General features: G+C 37.6%; 1 protein-coding gene across 7 annotated transcripts in view; it reads left to right on the plus strand.

Annotated features, from left to right (window-relative positions):
• The window catches only part of RASAL2 (RAS protein activator like 2), a 399,967-nt gene that overhangs the window by 204,313 nt on the left and 173,730 nt on the right, over positions 1-21,924 (plus strand). For all 7 annotated transcript variants that reach the window (XM_061383302.1, XM_061383303.1, XM_061383304.1 and 4 more), the window contains exons 2-3: positions 59-186; positions 12,431-12,557. In XM_061383302.1, coding sequence (XP_061239286.1) covers positions 59-186; positions 12,431-12,557 — 255 coding nt within the window. The remainder of the gene's footprint in view (positions 1-58; positions 187-12,430; positions 12,558-21,924) is intronic.

The following is a 21,924-nucleotide window of genomic DNA, read 5'->3' on the forward strand; positions in this document are numbered from 1 at the left end:
GTGAATTTACCAAGCATGGTAGTGATCTGTCCCTTTTGTTTTTGTGTCTGTCACACAGATGTGAAAGGGCCACCTACCCACCGTCTGTCTTGTGGCCAGTCACCCTACACCGACACGACAACATGGGAGCGGAAGTACTGCATCCTCACAGACAGCCAGCTGGTGTTGCTCAACAAGGAGAAGGAGGTGAGGTTGGATGTTACTGAGAAAAGCTACTTCCCTTTTCTGGCCAAATTCCTAAAATAATCTAGTTTTAAATTTGCATCTTGATGAGTTACACTTATGAAAATGGAGGCTTTATGAATGGAGACTCTTAAGTGGTTCCAAAGCGCTGCCAGTGTTGTCATGATGAATACATGATTGTCACGAAGCAGTGACTTCAAGACCAGGCTGGATATTCACTATGGGATAGTGAAAGAGATATTGAGTTGAGAAATTTGGAATGAGAATGGGTTGGATTGTGTAGACCTGGCCCTGAAATTATATCAGTCTACGGTGGAGCCTGCTGGGCTGCCGTCTATGGGGTCGCACAGAGTTGGACACGACTGAAGCTATTAGAAGGGCTTCTCTGGTGGCTCAGATGGTAAAGAATACACCTGCAATGCAGGAAACCTAGGTTCAGTCCCTGAGTTGGGAAGATCCCCTGGAGGAGAGCATGGCAACCCATTCCATTCTTGCCTGGAGAATCCCCATGGACAGAGGAGCCTGGTGGGCTACAATCCACAGGGTCGCCCAGAGTCGGACATGACTGGGCAACTAAGCCCAGCACAGCTATTAGAAATTATATCAATCTTGCTTCTTACAAGTAACAAATGGCACAGTCAGCAGATTAATTGAAAGAAGTTTAATGAAGGGAGTATACAGAGGTATGGCAGCAAAAGGGACCCACCAGAGGGTGATAAAATACACATTAAAGCAGTTATCACCCTGGACCTTCAGGGCAAGGGAAAGGAGCAGTTTTTCTGGAACCCAGAGAACTGTAGTTGCACAAGAGGGCCAATGACAGTAGCTTTGGCTGTATACAAGAAAACACCACCTCTACCAAAACAAAAATGGCCAGCAGGGAGGAAACACTAGAGAACAAACACGCCTGCTCTCTTTTCCTGCTTTCTGATTTCTTGCCAGTTACCTACTGGCCAAACCTAACTTAAAGCCAAAGAAAAAGATTGCTTTTGATGTGTTCCAGAAATCTGTTTCCTAAAGCACAGCAAGGGAGAGAAGGGCAAAGAATAGATCTGGAGAGACAGAATGTACTAAGTACAGACATTGAGTTCCAGGTAAATTTTCTGTGCTTTTAAGTAAAAAAACCCTTGAACTTACGTATATACCATTATTACTTTACTCCTCAAACTGTTACAGTGTGCAAATTCCTCCACATCCAATAATTCGTTTGCCTCTTGGTGATTTATCAGATGGTTGACTTGGTAGGGCCAGAAAACCATCTTGCTCCCAACCTCCACAGCATAAAAAAATGATGAGTGTGATCTTGACAAAGAAGAGGGATAATGGGGAGGAAAAGAGAAGAAGGGATCTCATTCAATGAAGGAGAAAGATTAATTGCCAAAAACATATATAAATAACTAGAAAGCCGTTAAGTAGAATACTAGTTCCATAAGTCATCCCTCCATTAAAGTGAATTCAGTTGAAGCAAAGCACCAAAAATACATTTCTTAATTCTTACCTGTGGATCCCTATACCCTTTTCTCTTCTCTCTCTCCTCCCACTCTGTACCTTTCCTTTCCCATCTCTTCTCCTACTCAGCATTCTTTAACATTGTAAAGGCAAGGTCATACCAATAAAGCAATTTCGATTTTCATCTTTTCTTTTCGTAAGTGGTACTTACTTGCAAGGGCCTGGCTAATGTGCCCTCTATGAACTTGGCTATTCTTTGTCTCTAGTCATTGGAAAATGTCCCTTACTTTTGTTACCATTTCCCTACCTGTGACCCTTCTCCAGTATTGTAATGTAATTAAATTTGATTTCATTAAAATAATTCAGTAAAGGTCAGCCCTTTCTGGAATAGGATGGTACATGTTGTTTTGTTTCTATTAAGTAGCTACATAATAAAAATTGGTAGGGTACATATTAGTATAGAATATTTCTAATTATCTAATCTGAATAAACAGATCATTCAGAATGCCCATTTAAACCAATCTACTTTGTCAGCAGTTTTTTATCAGAGCCATTAGTATGGAGTGATAGGAACGAATCATTTACCATCTTTTTGCCCTTATCTACTTCAATTTAGTAATGTAAGGAACCCAATAGCCTAAAGATACATAGCACAAGGTCAGGAGCATGCCTTAGAGAGAACCATGATGTAACCCATGATCAATTGAGTAATCCAGGCTTGGACCCCCTTTAGTCCCATGAAATAACTGTCCATGAGGGATGATGATTTCTAAAACGATTTCTTACATACTTTATCCCTTTTTAAAAAAATTTGCTTATTTTTGATTGAAGGATAATTGTGCTACAGTATTGTATTGGTTTCTACCAGACATCAACATGCTAGCCATCAAGAGTAGCCCTAGGCATCAGGGGAACCCTTGTCTTCTACTCTCCACGTGACTCTGTAAACCCCCTTTTCTGTCTCTGCCTTCCCCTCATCCTTTCCCACCTCTTGAAACCCTTTCACTATGCCCTCTGCAACTCATAGTCCGTCATCAGTCAAATCAGCTCTTTCTTTCACCCCTTCTCTGAAGGAGTTCCTTGATCTAGATCTCCTGAGAACCTGTAGCTTTCTGAGGACACTGCCTTGCGTGAGGTCCTGTCAAGCAATGGCTGTTTTCCTCTGATGGCCTTCGTACCAGGCTGCCTGTGGGAGGCATCCTTCTCCTTTCATGGCTGCTTCCTGTCTCTTCACCCACTTTTCCCCTATAAAGTCCAAACTCTGAGTCTCATGTTATAGTCATCTTCTAGCCCCACCCCACACCGTCATTTCTCCTCATTTCATACTGATTTTAGCTCCTGACTCACCATCATTATCTCCAGCACTACTCCTGCCTTCACTTGTGAGGATTCCAGTGTCTGCAGAGATGATCCCTTCAACACACTGGCTCTAAGTTTCCCAAACTCCTCTCCTCCAAGAATCTTTTCGCCTCATTGCTACAGCTTCTTCACATTCTCAATTGTGCGTGTCTATTTGACCATCGCCTGCTATCTTTCTAGCTCATCCTTTTTTGCCAACAATTTTTCAATCCTTTTGGGACCTATGGGCCATTGATCTTGTCACTTTTCTGTCCCTCATACCTCTGTTACCCTCTCTTCCCTCTTCATCCAGCTTGAATTCCATGATCACTTATTTTAATGTTTGCATACTGTTTCCTTGCTGCCCCCGCCCCCTTTTGCATCATGTCATATTCACTTGGCAATGTGATAGGTCAGTTAAATCCTGCTGCTCATCTATCCTGCTCTGCTTCCATGCAGCATAATGTGTCTGGAGAGAATCACTCCACCACACTGATGGTCTTTAACTAATGGCTGCAAACCTCATGTGAGCCTCTAATGCTCCTTGGCAATCACAAAACATTTCCTAGTCTAATTACTGTCCAACTCTCCTGGACTCGTCCCTCTCAGTCTATGTGTGGTGAGGGGCCAATTTTTTCCCTACTTCATCATGAATAAAAAAACACAATAATATGAATTGTGAAGCAATATGAAGTTTTAAAAAGACAAAAGTCTAAGTCCAAATTTTTTATTAGATTTAACAAAAAAATGAAATTGCAGTTTAATAATAGTCATAAAAGAAAAGAATAAATAGAATTACAAAAATTGTACATGTTTATAGAGAGTGTGCTGTAAAATGAGATGAAGCTACTGGTGACACAAAGCACACTTCTTCTTAATTTCTACGTTGTTAAATTGTTTAAACAAACAACTTGTTACAACAGAACAGAGCAGTACAGGAGCTTGGACTATACTTTGAGTAGCACAATCCAGAATGATTTCTGAGATGATTTTTTTACATTTCCTCATATATTCTGACTCCTTCTCTATGTTTCTCTATTACCCTCACTTATAGCTGTTATTTTGCTGCTTATCTCATAAAGAAAATTCTGGCACTCAAGAGAACTTTGTTACTATGTCTACACATCCACCAGCGACTATTTCCTTATACATTGATTTCCCTCTTTTCACTGTGGTTGGATTACCCAAGGTCCAGCTGTCAGCCCCTCCCTGTGCCCATTCTTGCCTATTCAAGAATATATCACTGGCAGTTCTCCCTTATTTCTTTTACATCTTCAACTCTTTGCTCTCTGCTAGATTGTTCCTACCAGCATGCTCTTATTTCTGCATGAAAAAAAGAAAAAAATAAGCCTGCATTAATCTCACTTCTGTCTCCATTTACCATCCCTTTCTCTGCTTCTCTTCATGCAAAAACTTAAAAACTTCTAGCCTCTTTGTTTCTAATTCTTCTCTTCCCATTCTCTCTTAAACCTACTTCATTCACACTCTGACCTTCGCCGCTTTGTGAAAATTGCGCTTGTTTAGCTCACTGGTGACCTCCACATTGCTAAATTCAGTGGTCACTTCTCACTTCTTGTCTTACCTAATCTTTAAGTTAGTGGCATTTAATGCAGCTGATCACTCATTCCTTCTCTTAGCACCACTTTCTTCACATTGCTTTTCGTGACACTCTGCTCTCTTAGTTTGCTCCCCTTCTCTCTGGCAGTTACTTCTGGGTCATCTTTGGAGATTTCTCTCCTGCTCTCCAGATCTCAACAAGAGAGTGCTAAGGAGTTCAGTCCATGAACTTCACTTCTTTAGGAATCTCATCCAATCTTATAACTTTGAATAGCCCTCTAAAGCTGATGATCTTAATTGTATGTCTTAAGCCAAAACAACTCTTCTTGACTCATGTATCAACCTGCCCATTATACACCTTTACTTGGATATGACTTTGTCTCTGTTTTAAGCACATCAGGCATGTTCCTACCTTGAGACCTTAGCCTTGACTTTTCTCTCAGATATTTGCCTGACTCACTTTCTCACCTTCTCCAGCTCTTTGCTTGTATGTCACTTGCTTGATATGGCTACGCTGACCAAATTACTTAAAATTGCAACCCCTCCCTGTATCTCCATTCAGAAATTCTGATCTAGTTACCTGAATCTTATTTTTTTTTCCCTGTAGTATTTACCACCTTCTAAAATGCTATATAATTTATCATGCTTACTGTCTCTTTTATATAAGCTTTTGAAAACGTTAGTTGCTCAGTCGTGTCTGACTCTTTGTGACTGCATGGACTGTAGCCTGCCAGGCTTCTCTGTGCAGGGAATTCTCCAGGCAGGAACACTGGAGTGGGTTGCCCTTTCCTAAGGCAGGGATTTTGTCTGTTTTGTTCAATACGGCATCCCTCCATGCTTAGAACAGTTCCTGACACATATGTAAATTCTCAACAAATATTTGTTGAATGCATTTTGAAATAGCCAAATGATAAACTTTTTAATTTCTGAATATCCATTTTTTAAAATTTAAGTTTGAAAAGAGCCAAACCTTCTGTCTTTTCTATGTGATAAGTCTTCTCTCAACAATAGGTGTAATAACATATTTTTTTTTCTAAGACTGGATAATAAAACTGGAAAAAAATCCATAAGATGCTTTTCTGTTGTTGAATGTGAAATTCCATCTTTATTTATTGAGCACCTATTATGTGTGCAGTATTGTGGTTGCAAAAAATGCAGTTTTGTTAGGAACACATTCAGGTAAATTAAAAGTTAAAACCCATTTGAAACTAGGAACAGAGGTGGTGGCTGCACACCATCATGAATGTACTAAATGTTACTGAATTACTCGTTTTATGATGGTTAATTTTATGGTACATGAATTTTACCGCAATGCAATTTTTTAAGAGGATTATAATATTACCACAAAGGAAGGATTAACTAAGATATTGCCTTGGATACTATATGGTTTAAAGTGGAGAATAGCAAAAAAAGGATTTACAGAGAAGTTTACTACTGAGTCATGTGTTTAGGGACAAACAGAAGCTCACTTGGAGGAAAAGATGGGAAGGATATTCCATGTACATATAAAGATGCAAAGTCAAGAAACATTTCACATCTCTTTGGCAAACTGCAAAATGTTCAGAATTCTTGGAATATAATTTGCAAAAGGAAGACGGTTAGCTGGCAAGAGGTGAAGAATAAAGTTCTTTAAAGGCCATGCTAAGGAATTTAGACTTTATTCTGGAAATGATTTGGATCATGGAAAGGTATTTAACAGGGAAATGACATCACATTTGCTTCTTAGAAAAGGAACTCTGTTGATCATGTTGAAAATTGAGTGAAAGGAATTGGAAGGAAATAGATGAGTTATGTTACTGCAATAGACCAGGAAAGGGATGACAAGTTTCCAGCAACAGTTTAATGTCTTGAGACAGGTGTGTTCTACCATTATTAAGTAGGAAAAACTGGATTAAGTCTCTAGAATAAGAAAATGTTAAGGCATAGTTATACCTGCTACTTGAATTTTATTTAACATTCTGTTAATTTCATGGTAGGAAAAGACTAGAAATCTTTTTTTTTTTTTTTTTTAGTGGAAGACCCTGAATACACTGTTACTCTTTTACATTCCACCCACACGATCATGAGGAATATAACTCTTATCCTTGGAGTTTTGTGTTGAACAATTCACAATTCCTTGAAACAAGGAGTTTAAGGAATTTCCTGCCAAAATTATCCTAAAAAGCTGTTTTAAACCTTAATCAACTAATCATGGGGGTATTTATTGCTGTGTTAATAAGATCAAGTAAGAGGGTTCTGAATCCTTAGCCAGACACTGTTGGAATGTGGGAGGACTCTATTAGTCTAGTCTCACTCATGTGTTCAGTGTGTGGGATCTCTTAATGCTCTCTGTTAACTCTGCATGTTCCCTGTCAGCAGTGGAAACAGGGTGGGGAGACTGTACACGGGAAGCATGCTGAATGCCCGAAGTCACCTGCTTGGGAAGGTAGAGAAGGATGAACCTGGGCAGAATGCTGAGAGAGAAGTCTGCCAGGAATGTCACCTTGAGAAATGATTCACTGATTCAGTAAATTGCTTCATGCAAATTGTGCCAAACAAACATTGCTTATGTGTTACGAAATACACTTCCCTGCCTGGATGCCAGGATAGGCCCCAGCTGGCTTGGCACCAGCATGGTTCAAAGAGGACGTAGGAGGCCATTTGAATTCCATTTTGCTTGCAAGAGATAAGACCAAGAAAACTAGAGATTAAGGAGCAGAGGGAAACGGTAGAGAAGACAATCGTGACCCCACCCCCACCCCCCGGAGTGCAGCCAATACAAAAGTACAAAAGAAAGCTTAATCTCTGAGCTTCTTTCTTTTGGCGATAACAAGCCATTAAGAATGGCTCCTTTTTCCTTCATTCAAACTCTACTTTCTGTATCTGGAATTTTAAAAGCTGGGATGCTAGTGTAAAGGCTTCAAAGTAGTAATAATGCAATTTCAAAATATTTTTAAAATATTTTTCTTCCTTTCAGAAAGCAGTATTTACACTCAGATGTATTGATGAAAATAGCAGTTAGGCTTTGTGCAAATATCTAAAATCAAGTGTTATTTATCTTGGAGTAGACTACCCATGGCATATTTCATTCAGAGCTGCTTTTAAGTTATTCAGCAGATACATAATGTGCCCCTGTATGTGAATTCACTGTTCAGAGTTACAGAGAATAAGACACAATTCTTTCCTTTCTCTCCAGTACCAAATTTAGTTGTGGGAATAGGATAAATAATTTTAAAATGGCATTTGATAAATAGCACAAGTAAACTGGATGGAATAAAAGAAAGAAATCTGTTTATTCTAAAGGACTATAGTCTGTTGTCATTAAGATGCTGTTGGCAATGGCCAATTACCAAAGGAAGCTTAAGAAAGGAAAGGGGTCAGAGTTATGTGTTATGAATATTAATCTGTGGGATGTATTGGAAGAGGGAAAGATAGGAAGGAGGCAGACCAATTAAGAGACCACTATTCCTCTGATCTAAAATCTTGAATGGTTTCCCAGTGCTTCCTGAATTATGCATGGCCTGGTATTAAAGCCCTCCCATGTGGTTATAATGTATTTTGGTATTCTCTCCCACTTCTCCGCCTTAAGAGGCTCTAGCTAAATTGACTAACTCCAGGTTCCAAAAGTAAAAAAAAAATAGTATATTTACCAACGTCTTGGCTGATGTTGTATTTTTTCGTTTGCGTAAAATGGCCTCCATATTTACCTATCAAATATTCATTTATTCATTTGTGAGTTGTAACTGTTTTAAGGTTTGAGAATCTACTGGTAAGTAAAGCTGTTAACTTATGTGGAATCAGTTGCACAGATGAATAATTATGATCCCATGTATAAGTATAGTGGCAGAGAAAGATGTGTTATTGGAGAAATCTCAGGAGATGTGCCCTAACCTGCCCTTAGGGGATTGATAGAAGGGAAGGTTCCTGAAGAGGCAGTGCCTGTCCTAGGTCTCAGGGTGATCAGAGTGACCTGGCAGGTATGGAACAGAGAAGAAACTGAGAAAAAAATCTTTCAGACTGAGACAACAAACTCAGCAAAGGCACTGAACTACAACATAGGGAATATGTTAGGGAAACGCAAGCAAATTGGTGTTCCTAGAATGTAAAGTGCAAAGCTGGATACCCAAACAGTGGCCAGATTGTGGATAACCTGGTATACTATATCAGGAACCTTGTACTTACTCTGTAAGATAGTAGTTTTAAGACACTTTTAGCAGAACAACCCTTTCTTTGTAGAAAAGCTTACACAGAAGCCCTGTACAGCAGGTAAACTCCAGATTAGAGTGTGGTTGAAGCAGAGATGCGAAGAACTGACTCATTTGAAAAGACCCTGATGCCGGGAAAGATTGAGGGCAGGAGGAGAAGGGGATGACAGAGGATGAGATGGTGGGATGACAGAGGATGAGATGGTTGGATGGCATCACCGACTCAATGGACGTGAGTTTGAGTAAACTCCTGGAGTTGGCGATGGACAGGGAGACCTGGCGTGCTGCAGTCCGTGGGGTCGCAGAGTCGGACACAACTGAGTGACTGAACTGAACTGAAGCAGAGAGGTACCCTTCTTGTCATGTCCACATACGAGCGAGCATACCATCTCTTCTTTGAAGACCACTGCAAAGGAGAGCAACTGAAGGCCGTTAAGCCTCAGAATGACATGGTTACGATTGCATTTTTGAAATACTCTGTTATCCCACATACAGAATAGATTTAAGGGGCAGAATATCGCCAACAAAGAGACTATATTAGTAGTTTGGAAAAAAAAGAACCGGAGGCAGTTGGCACCAGCTGTGATGGAGTAACTGGTATAAGATTAGCCCTCCCATTGTAAACAACACAAGACTGGACCAAGAAATATACATAGCAGCTATTTTTCAAACATTGGACAATAGGCAGCCAAAGACAGTGGTGGTCACCACTCTCCTTGAAGAAAAAGAAATGTCAGAAGACGCACAGTATAAGCCAAGAGAGGTTGAAAGAAAGATAAAAATTTCTCTCATGTTATAGAACCTGAAAGATGCACAACTTTTAGAGTAATTCAGTATACGAGTAAATGTGAGCTAGTAAGCTAAGTTAGGACAATTGGAATGGAAAAAATTGTTTTTTTAAAGCTGTCTTTTTTAAAACTAATTTTCTTTGGCTGTATGGCTGAGATTTGTAAAACTCTTGCTTAGTTCATTTGAAGATACCTAAAATATTATACCTCTAACTTTTAAGAAGCAGGTCAATATCTTTAAAAGGATAATTTATGTAAGAAGCAAATCAATGGTGTTGTAAAAGGAAATGATTCTTAAGAAACACATTCAGAATAAAAGTAAACACTATTCTCCCTTATATTGAGTCAGAAATAAAATGCCCTAAACTTAAGAGTGATGCTGTGAATAAAATCATTCATCATATTTTAAGTTTCAACTGTGGGAAAAAAAAATTCTGCATTGAAACTTTGAGAATATAACTGTGAGTGACATTTAGGCCCAATAAGATGCTTGACATATTTTATTTATTCTCTTCTTAGATATGATACAGATAAAATATGTGATAATGGAAACCATGTCTTTCTTTTTCCTGGTTATGGCCTTTATGAATTTCCACAGAAAAGACTGTAGGTCATTCCCTCCTAAAATATAAAAAATAACTCCTTTTTTCTCTGTGGCTTAGGTCTTCATTAATTCAGATAATAGGCATTTTGGGGGAACTATTGCAAAAATAGTTATGTTTATTTAGGTTCATCTGTTTGTTCAAAAATCCAAACTACTTTTTTTTCCCCCCAAATTTACCTCCATTCTGTCCTACGTCAGGAAGGGGATACATTTTTACCTTCCCTACTAGGAGGGGGTTATTCTCTGGGCACTACTCTTTTAATTATTTAAGTAGAGATCATTTCCATCCTGAAAGGGGCAGATGACTTAGATTACTGTTCGTAAAGTTTTCTATTACAGAGCTTTTGGAAGAGTTAATGTCTTTACTGATGCTATTATTTGATATTCCCTTATGTTTTAGAATTTTACTTTTCTTAATGCCACTAGCAGTAACTGTAGTTATAGCAATGAGGAAACGGGGAATTTTTAGTCTTATAAAGTGTGAAAATTTTCAGTCCTATGAAGACATGAGAATTTTGCTCTTCAGACTCTCAGTAACACAGAAAACCTCCTTTGGTATCATCCCCTTGACCCAGTCATAGGACTTGAATTACTGAGGCGAAGCAGGAAGCAGATACACTTAAGCTTGTATCTGTCCCAGTTTGGCTGGATCAATTGATGTGCCCATAGTAATCACCTGGAGAAATAAATTATTCTTCTGTAAAAAGAAGATAATAATAATAGCTCCCTCATAATGTCGCACATGTAAATTCCTTAGCTTTGTGCATGGTAGGAACCTAATACTAGTCATTATTGAAATCTGTTTAAAAATGTCTATATTGGAGCCATAAGAATTAGAGACTATGATTAATTGTTGCTGAATTGGTTGCCTGCACCCACACCAGGGTCCTGATCTAGGCCGAGGGGTCTTGGTCGAGGAGGTTCTTTTTCCACTCAGATTCACACAACCAATAATAGCGAAACTGGTGCTGAGAATAGAATGGCACATAGTTTATTCAGTGACCACAGAAATAGAGACTTCTGAGAATTTAGTTCGCAAATCAACTTCTCAACCTCATTCAGGTGGAGACACCTTTTATATAGAAGGGTTGAGGTGAAAAGGACAGAATTGGGTAGAGAAGGAGGAATATTCATGAGCTATCTGAGAACAAGGGTGTGGTTTGTACACAGGACTGAGGGGCACTCCTTTTCAGTCCTTATATGGACTTTTCAAGTTGTCACGGCGATTGCCAGTTGTCATGGCGCTCGTGGGTGTGTCATGTAGCATGCTAATACAGTAACAGTGAACGAATAATGAAGATCAAGGTCCACCAGAGATCAGGTCTTCCGCCATCTTGGGCCTACTTGGCCCTAGCCAGTTCTTTTTTTTTCTCTCTGTAACTTCCTCTGTTTGTGATTGAGCCTGAAACTCAGATAAGGGCGGTTAGTGTCCATTTGAGTGAGGGGCGGGGGCATGATTCTGAGGCCTCGGTACCGTAATTCTTGACATAGTTTGCCAAACTATTTAAGATGTTATGAACACTATTCTTAATTCCGATAGAGGTTACTAATAAAATCTCATTGTGAAAAGTTTTTGCCCTTCTCCCAAAGTAAGATGACTTGGTCTTACTGGGGGAAGAAAAAGGAACTTCGAGCCATCTCATTACTTCACAATGATTACCGGTCTGTAAATTATAAAATAGTTAATGGCATCAAACATCGTTTATACCATTTGTAGTTCTCATTCCACGTGTACAATCAGAAAGAAAAATTACTCTAGAAAAAAATATTTTTTAGAATTTCAAAAACTAGTCTCACTTGTGGAAGAATATATGCTAGTATTTTATTAACTATCTCTAAGTGCTTCTAAAATTGGAGAAAATTGGGGTGATTTTACTACTTTTGTTTAACAAAACCTTCTTTTACGAGAATTTTGGAGCAAAATCTTTCTGGTTGGTTGTATTTGTTGTATTTCCATTTCCTTACTGAACGGTGGGCAGAATTGGAACTCGTGCACAGGTTTCTGATGTGAAAGAATCTTAACTTGTGTGGGTGTCTTGTTTTTGTGTTCCAAGCTCCTCAAGCAGATACACACCTGAATGTGATTTGTACATACTTCGCAAAAGCTCATTTACATACTCACCTTTCCTGATCTTTCAGTTTTCTTTTTTAAAGAAAAGCTTCCTGAAAGGGGTTAGTAATACTTTAACCATTGTGTAGACTTTATTTCTCCATTTCTTCTGTTTTGCTCTGATGATTGCACACTCCTACCATCATCACCTAAAAATGTCATTCGCTCAGAAGGTACTCATGGCACAATTAAGCTTCATCTCTTTTTTGTTTACTAGATACCTGTGGACGGAGGACAAGAACAGCAGGCAGATTCCACCAAAGGGCGATGCCTGCGGAGAACTGTCAGTGTTCCTTCCGAGGGTCAGTTTCCTGAATACCCACCAGAGGGCGCCACTAAACTGGGTAAGCTACTATGCAAAAGGAAAGAAATTACTAATTTTTATCCGGTAATTTATGGACTTGTTATTGAGAGTGTTACAATAAAAGAAAACATCTTGGATTTAGTATTAAGTAAGTACTTTAAAATACAGTCAGAGGTCATTAGAAAGTTTTATTCTTTATAACCAAGCGACAGCAAAGTTGTTTTACAGAGATAAAATTTATCTGAGCGCTAGCGTGGTTGTAGAAAAATCCTAGGCATGTCGATTGATGTGTTGTTTCTGGTTTTACTGCTTGGCTTTAAATTTGTAAAGAGTGTTAGATGGTCCTGTTGAGGCACTAGGGAGTCAGTTTTGGTTGAAAACAGTACTGAATGGCTTGTGTCCTGTGCACATAACTACTGGTGTTGTCTTGCATAGTGTAGAGTCGGATTAGGCTAATTTACCTGAGCCAATTATATAGGGCCTATGTAAGTTATTTTCAGGCTTGTGTTTAGAGTGGCTGACACAAGGGAGACATCAAAAACCCCACTTGAATTGTTACATACTAAGGGAATTACTGTCAGTGTCAAAGCAGTTCTTTCTCTGTTTCTCACCAAATGAATCTGTTTGGCCTTTTCATACTTACCAGTGGATATTTAGATAATTAAAATAGTCAGGTAATTTTAATGGAATATAAATAATATTAAATGAAATAATGAAAGAATTTGAAACACAGGAGTTGTTTTGGTGTCTTTACACTGTAGCAGTAGGGTTGTTTAGTGCACCTAGACATTTAGTCATAGATACTTTGTAGGTAGGTAAAACAATCATTTATTGTCTCTTTTTTTGTTAGTATGGATAATTCTGTGCTTTTGCTGTAGTTTTTAAAATCAAGATTTGTTTGTTTGTTTTTGCCTTTTTCTTCATATCTTTTCATTTTCTAAATGGAACTTTGTCAGAATTTGAATCCTTTAGTTCCCTTTTTATCCTGTGACATTTGTTGCTTTTCTAGACATTAGTCAGGTTAGCAAACACTTCTTCAAGGGGTCATACTTGGAAGAATCAGATTTTCCTCTGATCCTGTTTCCATTATACTTCTTTAAAATGTGTTGAAACCAGTTTAGGTGTGGGCTTAAGTTATGTTGCAAACCTGTCTGGGTGTGACCATTTTATAGCCTGTTTGTATTTCACATATAAGTTTTGTGTGAACTGGACTAGCTCAGAGTTGCCTTCTTTCAACTCCTTTGCTGTCATTATTTGTAATGTTATGTTGATGACTCTCTTTCTCACCTTCTCTAGGATTCTCTCACTATTTGTGCTTTGATCCACAAAAATCAGTTGATTTTGAGGAAGTGCAATTATAGTCTGAGTGATTATTGTGATTTTATAGAAAGGGAATATATAGTACATTGTTAAATTTATGGCCAACATTCCAGGTACAGGTCCTAAAGACAAACTAAGATGAAGTGACTAAGATGTGTACTCCAGAGCCAGCCCTCTACCTTCTGTTCTTGAAAACAGATTTGGCAGCCATCTTGATTCATGCTCATCCATCATCATTTTTGGAGTGGATTTCCTAAATTTAGCACTGGGAGTTATCACTCATAAATTTTAGAGAGGAAAAGATTCTTTCAGAGCCTTTCTTCCTTACTTGCCAATCTGATGTTGAATTAGATAATTATTCTGTTGTTCTATTTTTATTTCCCAGTGATTTGTCTTGAGGCAGAATTTCCCACTGTCAAATATTTAATTGAGTAATTGCTGTATCTCTCTCTCTATATATATATATATATATACACACAGATATACATATATATATATATATTTTATGCCAGTCCCTAAGAATGAAAAGAGGTACAAGATAAGATCCCTGCCTTTAGAAAATTCTTTGAGGAAGATAGATTATTGATGACTGTTGACAGTATATGCTGTTATTGTGGTACATTGTGTGTGGTTTGGAGATGTAGTTGGCGATGACAGCATTAAGCTCTTTGGCAGATCATAAAGGTCTTAGAGGTAATTGTGGGAGCTTTGGCTTTTACTCTGGGAGGGGGAAGCCATAGACTTTTATATTGAGACCAGGGAAGCAAGAATGGAAGTTTAGAAACCAATTAGTACGCTACTGCAATAATCTGGAAAAGAGATGAAAGAACTTGGGCCATAATGGTAGTAGCAGAAGGGCTGAGAAGTGACCAGATTATATTTGAAGGTGTAGCCAGCAAGCCAGTTTGCTCGTTGGATTGGATGTGAGAAGTGAGAAATGGAGGAGTGAAGAACTTTGGCTAGAGCAGCCAGAAGAATGAGGTTGTCATTTTTTAAGACTGGGAGAAACAAGTTTGAAAGTGGGACTGACTAGGAGCTCAGTTTGGACATCTTAAGTCTGAGGATCTTATTAGATACACAAGTAGAAATGTGTGAGTCTGGAAATTAAGGGAGGAGTGCAGACTGGAGATACAGATCACACACTTTTAGCAAATAGATGGTGTTTGAAGCCATGAGATTGAATGATATCATCAAGGAAGGGTATTTAGGTAGAAAGGAAAAGTTGAAGACTAAGCTCTGGAACATTTAGAGGTTAGGAAGATGAGGAAGCGTTAGTAAAGAACGGACCAGAGAAGAATGACAGTACAAGAATTTTGTTTGCAAGTGAGTCAGTCAGGTGTGCCGGGAAGCCCTTCTGTTTTGCAGGGTTCTTTCCCTTTGCAAGCTCTCTCTTTCTTCCTCTCCAGTAGAGTAACTCCAGGGAGGACAGATCAGTTTTTGCGGATGTGAAACCATGGCATGCATTTTGATTTCAGGTGTGAGGCAGTCAGCTATGGAGAATTACCCACTCATGAAAAACATGCACCTTTTATTCTACCTCAGAGAATTTGTAACAGAAAAGAGCTCTATGAGTGTAAAGGATCTGTGAAGAACTTTCGTTAGTGGCTGCCAATTTACTGTACTTTGGAGATTGCAAACTGGTAAAGAAACTTGAATGTAAAAAAGGTGGGAAGGCCTGTATTTCTGCCTCTCACATTGTTCAGCATGAGCAAATGCACAGTTTTGAGGAACCTAATAAATGTCAAGAACTCAGAAGAAGAAAGTGTGTGTGAAGAGGCAGGTGGGGAATAGATAAGCATAGAATGTCCTTCTCACTCACTAGTTCCCAGTCTCTTGCATTCAGGAGTTTACCCCAGACACTCAAAATTTATATTTACCATGGCATTTGGCACAACATTTTGATGGCAGCGAATTCTTTTCTCCTGAAAGTGAGATATTTTTTTAAGGTGTATGAACATCTTGCCTAAAGTACCCATTTCCAAATTTAGTAAACCAAGAAAAAAACTACTTTCCCCTGGTAACAGTATCCAGATTTTAATTTATTCATCAGAAAAAAGATTTTTCAAACCATGCAAAAGCACAATTTGCTGAATTTTCAAAAGCAAATCACTTCTTCAGATGGTAGAGTCTTTGCATAAAAACAATACAGGGAGGTATGTAAGTTGACCACATGAATTGGTAAATATTCATTTTCAATGTAAATATAACCTATATGAATTCAGCTTTTTAAAAAGCCATTGGATAGCTTTTAAGAACATTATTAAATGGGAGAAAGAGGAAGCTGAACCATAGGCACCATTTTTGCGATGCATAGATACATAGAAGAAAATGAGTCTCTACTGCCGTGTGCTGTCTGCTGCCTGGCTGGGGGATTGCACAAAGATGAATTGAGAACCTTGTCCGGTCTGGTGGTTGCACTTCTTTGACATTCCAGTAAAGTTAATGCTTTGATGCTCAAGTGGGCAGAGCAAAGTCAGAGCCTGAGATGAGCTAGAATCTTGCTTGTAGGTAACATCAGAAACGTCCTCATGAAGCTGGTTTGATTAGAAAGTGCAAACACTCATTACTGCACCTTTGCTCAGTTCTCAAAAATGAAATTGAACTGACATGTTTAAAACCAAATATCTAGTAACTCAAAGCTGCAGAGATCTTCGTGTCTCTGTTTTATTACATTGTGATAAAATCTTAAAAGTACCCCATGATCTTACTTACAAAATCTCTGGATTTAAAAAAAAACTGTGCTTGTGACATTAAATTTGTTTCATTATCATGGTGTCCTCAGAACCTGGAAATATCTGATCAGATCAGATCAGTCACTCAGTCGTGTCTGACTCTTTGTGACCCCATGAATCACAGCACGCCAGGCCTCCCTGTCCAACTTAAGTGTACTTAATAATTACAATTTCACATAGGATGCCCTTGGTACATGTTATCAAGCATAGGGGAAAAAATAGCAAAAGTCTTCCGAGTCAGTGGTAGCTAACGCACAGTTTTCATGTTTGTGTAAATAAAGTTGAACACAAGATCTAAAATAATACCACCAAAAAGAGGGAAACTAAATTGGAAAAACCTTGAGGAAAAACTAACCTTGCACTGATGTTTTCCTGTTTATTGACCCATGTGATGAAAATTTGAGGAAATTTTGAAGAAAATGAATATTAAAAGAATATACTCTCCAAAACCTAAATGAAATTATTGGAAAGGATAACTCATTTAATCAAAATTATAGAGGATATTGATTATTCAGATCTTAGCTTTGACTCTGTTTATTAAATTAACCTGAGATCTGATTTTATGTATAAAATAATGATGACTATCTTTTTTATTCCCAAGACATTCACTATTAGGAGTATCCAGATAACTTAGAAAGATTTTAAAGATGCTAGAATCTTCGAGGTATAGGATGGTAATGATAGTATTGAAAAAAGGGAAAATGAGAGTAATGAAGATTTAATATTGTAAGAAACATATCCTTCCATTTTTCAAATAATAGAATTTTATTTTTTCACATTAATTTTTAAAATTTTTACTTAATATTGGAGCATAGTTGATTAACAATGTTGTGTTAGTGTCATGTGTATGGCAAAGTGATTCACTATACATCTATCCTTGTTTTTCAAATTCTTTTCCTATTTAGTTTATTACAGAATATTGAGTTGAGTTCCCTATGCTGTCCTGTAGGTCCTTGTGGGTTATCTGTTGTAAATATAGCAGTGTGAACGTGTCAATCCCAGACTCCCGATCTACCGTTCCCTTTCCCCCTGGTAACCATAAGTTTGTTCTCTAAGTCTTTGGGTCTGTTTCTCAGATCGAATTTTAAATGTTGATAAATAATATCTGTGTACGGTAGCAGTCAGTATTTAAATTGGCTATTAAATTTGTATGTGTAAAATTGTATGTGATTATATATCCTTTGCTGTATAAATGCTTTTTAGTTTAATGTAGTTCCATTTCTTTATTTTTGCTTTTGCTTATTTCACCTAAGGCAACAAGTCCAACAAATACTGCTAACAGCAGTGTTAAAAAGCATACTGCCCATGTTTTCTTCTAGACGTTTTATGATCTTAGGTCTTACATTTAGGTATTTAGTCCATTTTTAGTTTATTTTTGCGTATGGTGTGAGAAAGTAGTCCAGTTTGAATCTTGTACATGTGGCTGTTCAGTTTTCCCAACACCATTTATTGAAGAGGCTGTCTTTTCCCTATTATATATTTTTGCCTCCTTTTCTTTGGTTAACTGACCATATAAGCTTAAGTTTATTTGTCTTACCTTGATCTCTGCGTCTGTTTTTATGCCAGTCCCATGCTATTTTGATTGCTGTAGCTTGTACCACTGTTTGAAATCAAGGAATGTGATTCCTCCGGTTTTGTTCTTCCTTCTTGATATTGTTTTGACTATTTTAGGGTTTTTTGTGTTTTCATGCAAATTTTTGGATATTTTGTTCTATTTCTGTGAAAAACGTTATTGGTATTTTGATAGAGATTGCACTGAATCTGTAAATTGCTTTGGGTAGTATGATCATTTTGGAAATATTAATTCTTTCCATCTGTGAGAATTCCATTTGTTTGTGTTGTCTTTAATTTCTCTCAGCAATATCTTATAGTTTTCTGACTGCAAGTCTTTTAATCCTTGGTTGGATTAATTCCTAGGTATTTTATTCTTTATGATACAGTTGTAAATGGGATTGTTTTCCTAACGTCTCTTTCTGATAGTTCTTTGTTAGTGTATAGAAACTCATCAGATTTCTTATGTTAATTTTGTAGCCTGCAGTTTTACTAAATTCATTTATTTGATAGTTTTTTTTGGTGGCATCTTTAGGATTTTGTATACATAGTATCATGCCATCTACAAAGTGACAGTTTTACTTCTTCCTTTCCAGTTTGGATTCCTTTCATTTCTTTTCTGCTGTACTGGGACTTCAAGTACTGTATTGAATAAAAGTGACCAGAGTGGGCATCCTTGTCTTGTTTCTGATCTTAGAAGAAATTCTTTCAGCTTTTCACTGTTTCATATGATGTTGGCTCTGGGTTTGTCTGTATGGTCTTTCTTATGTTGACGTATGTTCCTTTTATACTCAGTTTGTTGAGAGTTTTTATCAAAATGGATGTTGAATTTCGTTGGAAGCTTTTTCTGCATCTGTTGAGATCATATGATTTTTATTTTCAGTTTGTTAACATGGTGTATCATGTGCTGGTATTGAACTGTCCTTGCTTCCCTGGGATAAAGTCCACTTCATCATGGTATATAATTCTTTTATTGTTGAATTTAGTTTGCTAATATTTGCTGAGGATTTTTTGCATGTTATATTCATCAGTGATATTGTTCTATAATCTTTGTTATTTTATTTATTTTTTTGGGGGGGTCATGTCTCTCTGATTTTGGTATCAGGGCAAGGGTGGCCTCATAGAATGAGTTCAGAAGCATTCCTTGCTCTTCACTTTTTGGGAATAGTTTGAGAAAGGTATTAACTCTTGAAATATTTGATAACATTCACCTGTGAAGCCCTTTGGCCCTGGACATTTGTTTGTTGGGAGCTTTTTTTAAATTACTGATTCAGTTTCCTGGCAATCAGTCTGTTCATATTTTCTGTTTCTTCCTAATTCAGTTTTGGGGAATTGTATATTTCCAGGAATTTGTTCATTTCTTCCAGGTTGTCCATTTCATTGGCATATACTTGTTCATAGTAATCTCATGGTCTTTTGTATTTCTGTGCTGTCGATCAAAGCTCTTTTATTTCTGATTTTATCTATGTGATCCTTCTCTTTTTATTCATATACTTTATGAGTCTAGCTAAGGGTTTATCAATTTTTATCTTTTCAAAGAACCTCTTCTTAGTTTCACTGATCTTTTTTTCTTTTGTCTCCTTGTATTTCTATTCTAATCTTTATGACTTTCTTCTATCTTTGGATTTTGCTTGTTCTTTATTTTTCTAGTTCCTCTCTTATGTCTAAGGCTAGATTGTTTATTTGGGATTTTTCTTGTTTATTGAGGTAGACTTGTATCACTGTAAACTTCCCTCTTACAGTTGCTTCTGCAGTATCCCATAGGTTTTGGATCATTGTGTTTTCATTTTCATTTGTCTCCAGGTATTACTTTTTTTATTCTCCCTTTGATTTCTTCAATGATCCATTGGTTGTTTACTAACATATTGTTTAGCCTCCATATGTTTGTAGTTTTTGCAGTTTTTTTCTTTTGGTTGATTTCTAGTCTCATACTGTTATGTTCAGAAAAGATGATTTCAGTCTTCTTAAATATACTGATATTGTTTTGTGACCTAAGGTGTGATCTATCCCAAAGAATGTTTCATGTACACTTGAGAGGGATGTGTATTCTCCTGCTTTGGGATGGACTGTTCTATGTATATTTCTTTTACATTCAAATAGGTTAATGTGCTATTTAAGGCCAGTGTTTCTTTATTGATTGTCTAGATGATTTGTTCACAGAGGTAATTGGTGTATTAAAGCCCCCTTCTATTGTTGTGTTACTGACAATTTTTTCCTTTAATGTTTGCTTTATGTATTTAGGTACTCCTGTGTGGGATGCATAGGTATTTTCAATTGTTAACTCTTCTTGTTGGATCGATCCCTTTATCATTATGTAACGTCTTGTTTGTCTCCTGTCTTTGTTTTAAGGTGTATTTCTTCTGATATAAGTATTGCTATCCTGGCTTTCTTTTCGTGGAATTTAGTGTTATGTTTGGGTTCCTTTCCCCTGTTTTGGTGTGTATTTGTTACATATTTTCAGTTTGTACTTACCATGCAGTTCATGTGTAACAACCTGTTTACATGTGATGATTTTACACTGATGCTCTCTTAACTTTGAGCACATTTTAACCACCCTACATTTAACACTCCCTACCAGGTTTAATGTTGTGACATCATACTTTACATCTTTTGTTGTGTCTATCCCTTAACTACTTATAGACATTCCCAGATTAGGGAAATTTTCAGTTATCATTTCCTCAAGTAAGTTCTCTGCCCTCCCCTCTCTGTTTCTTCTCCTTTTGGTAGCATGTGAATGTTAGCGCACTTGATGTTGTCTCAGAGGTATTTTCAAAACTACCCTTATGTTTTTTTTTTAATTCTTTTGTGTTTTTTTCTATTCCGCTTGAGTGACTTCCACTGCTCTGTCTTTTACTTCACTGAGTTGTTCCTCCACACCATCTAATCTGCTTTGGATTCCTTCTAATATGTTTTTTATTTCAGTTATTGTAGTCTTCAACTCTGTTTGGTTCTTCTTTGTATTTTCTAACTCTTAACTTTTCACTCTCTTCATCTATTCTTGTCCCAAGTTCACTGAGCACGTTTGTATGAGGTCATTGCCTTGAATTCTTTATTGGGTAGATTGCTCATGTCTTCTTTGCTTAGTTCTTCTTTTGGAACTTTGTCTTATTCCTTTGTTTGGGACATATTCTTCTGTCTCCTTATTTTGCCTAATTCTCTCCCCCTGTGTTAAGTAGGTCAGTTACATTCCTGATTTTGGGTAAGTGACTTATATAGGAGACATTGTATGAGGCTAGCAGTCCACTCTGCTTGGTCACCAGAGGCCCCTGCATGGGCTCTGTGGGCCTTTCTGTTGTGTTGGGACTATGGTAGCTGGGCTGATGGATGGGGCTGGCCCCAGCCCCGAAGGCTGCCATGCTCTGCCTCATTCAGTGGCTGCAGGCCTGCTGGTACTAAAGTCCTTTTTATTTCACTCTTATGAGCTAAGTTTAGATGAACAGCTAAATGTTCATTTTTTAAATGAAGAAATGGGTTTTAAGTCAAGGTGTCAGACCACAATTCTTCTAAGTTATAAAGGAATGTTTAGATTCCTGATTTGTCCTTTTATCTTCCTCCTCACCCTCATCCTGGAATAGTAGAGATTAGTTTTGTGAAAGGTGATTCAAAGGCGGTGCTGCCCATCTGGTTGTGCTGTACACCTACAAGTAGGGGTGTGTGTCATTTAATTGTCAGTGTTGATTTGTCCTTATTTTGTAAAATATCCAACAGATGTCAGTAAGGTGTCTTAAGTAAAAGATTCCTTTTCTGACTCAGTTAAGTCATTTGTACAGGGTATTTATTGTAAGGGTTGCTGCAAGTCCAGAA

This window comes from Bos javanicus, chromosome 16 (assembly GCF_032452875.1).
Source record: "Bos javanicus breed banteng chromosome 16, ARS-OSU_banteng_1.0, whole genome shotgun sequence".
NCBI classification, from domain to species: domain Eukaryota; kingdom Metazoa; phylum Chordata; class Mammalia; order Artiodactyla; family Bovidae; genus Bos; species Bos javanicus.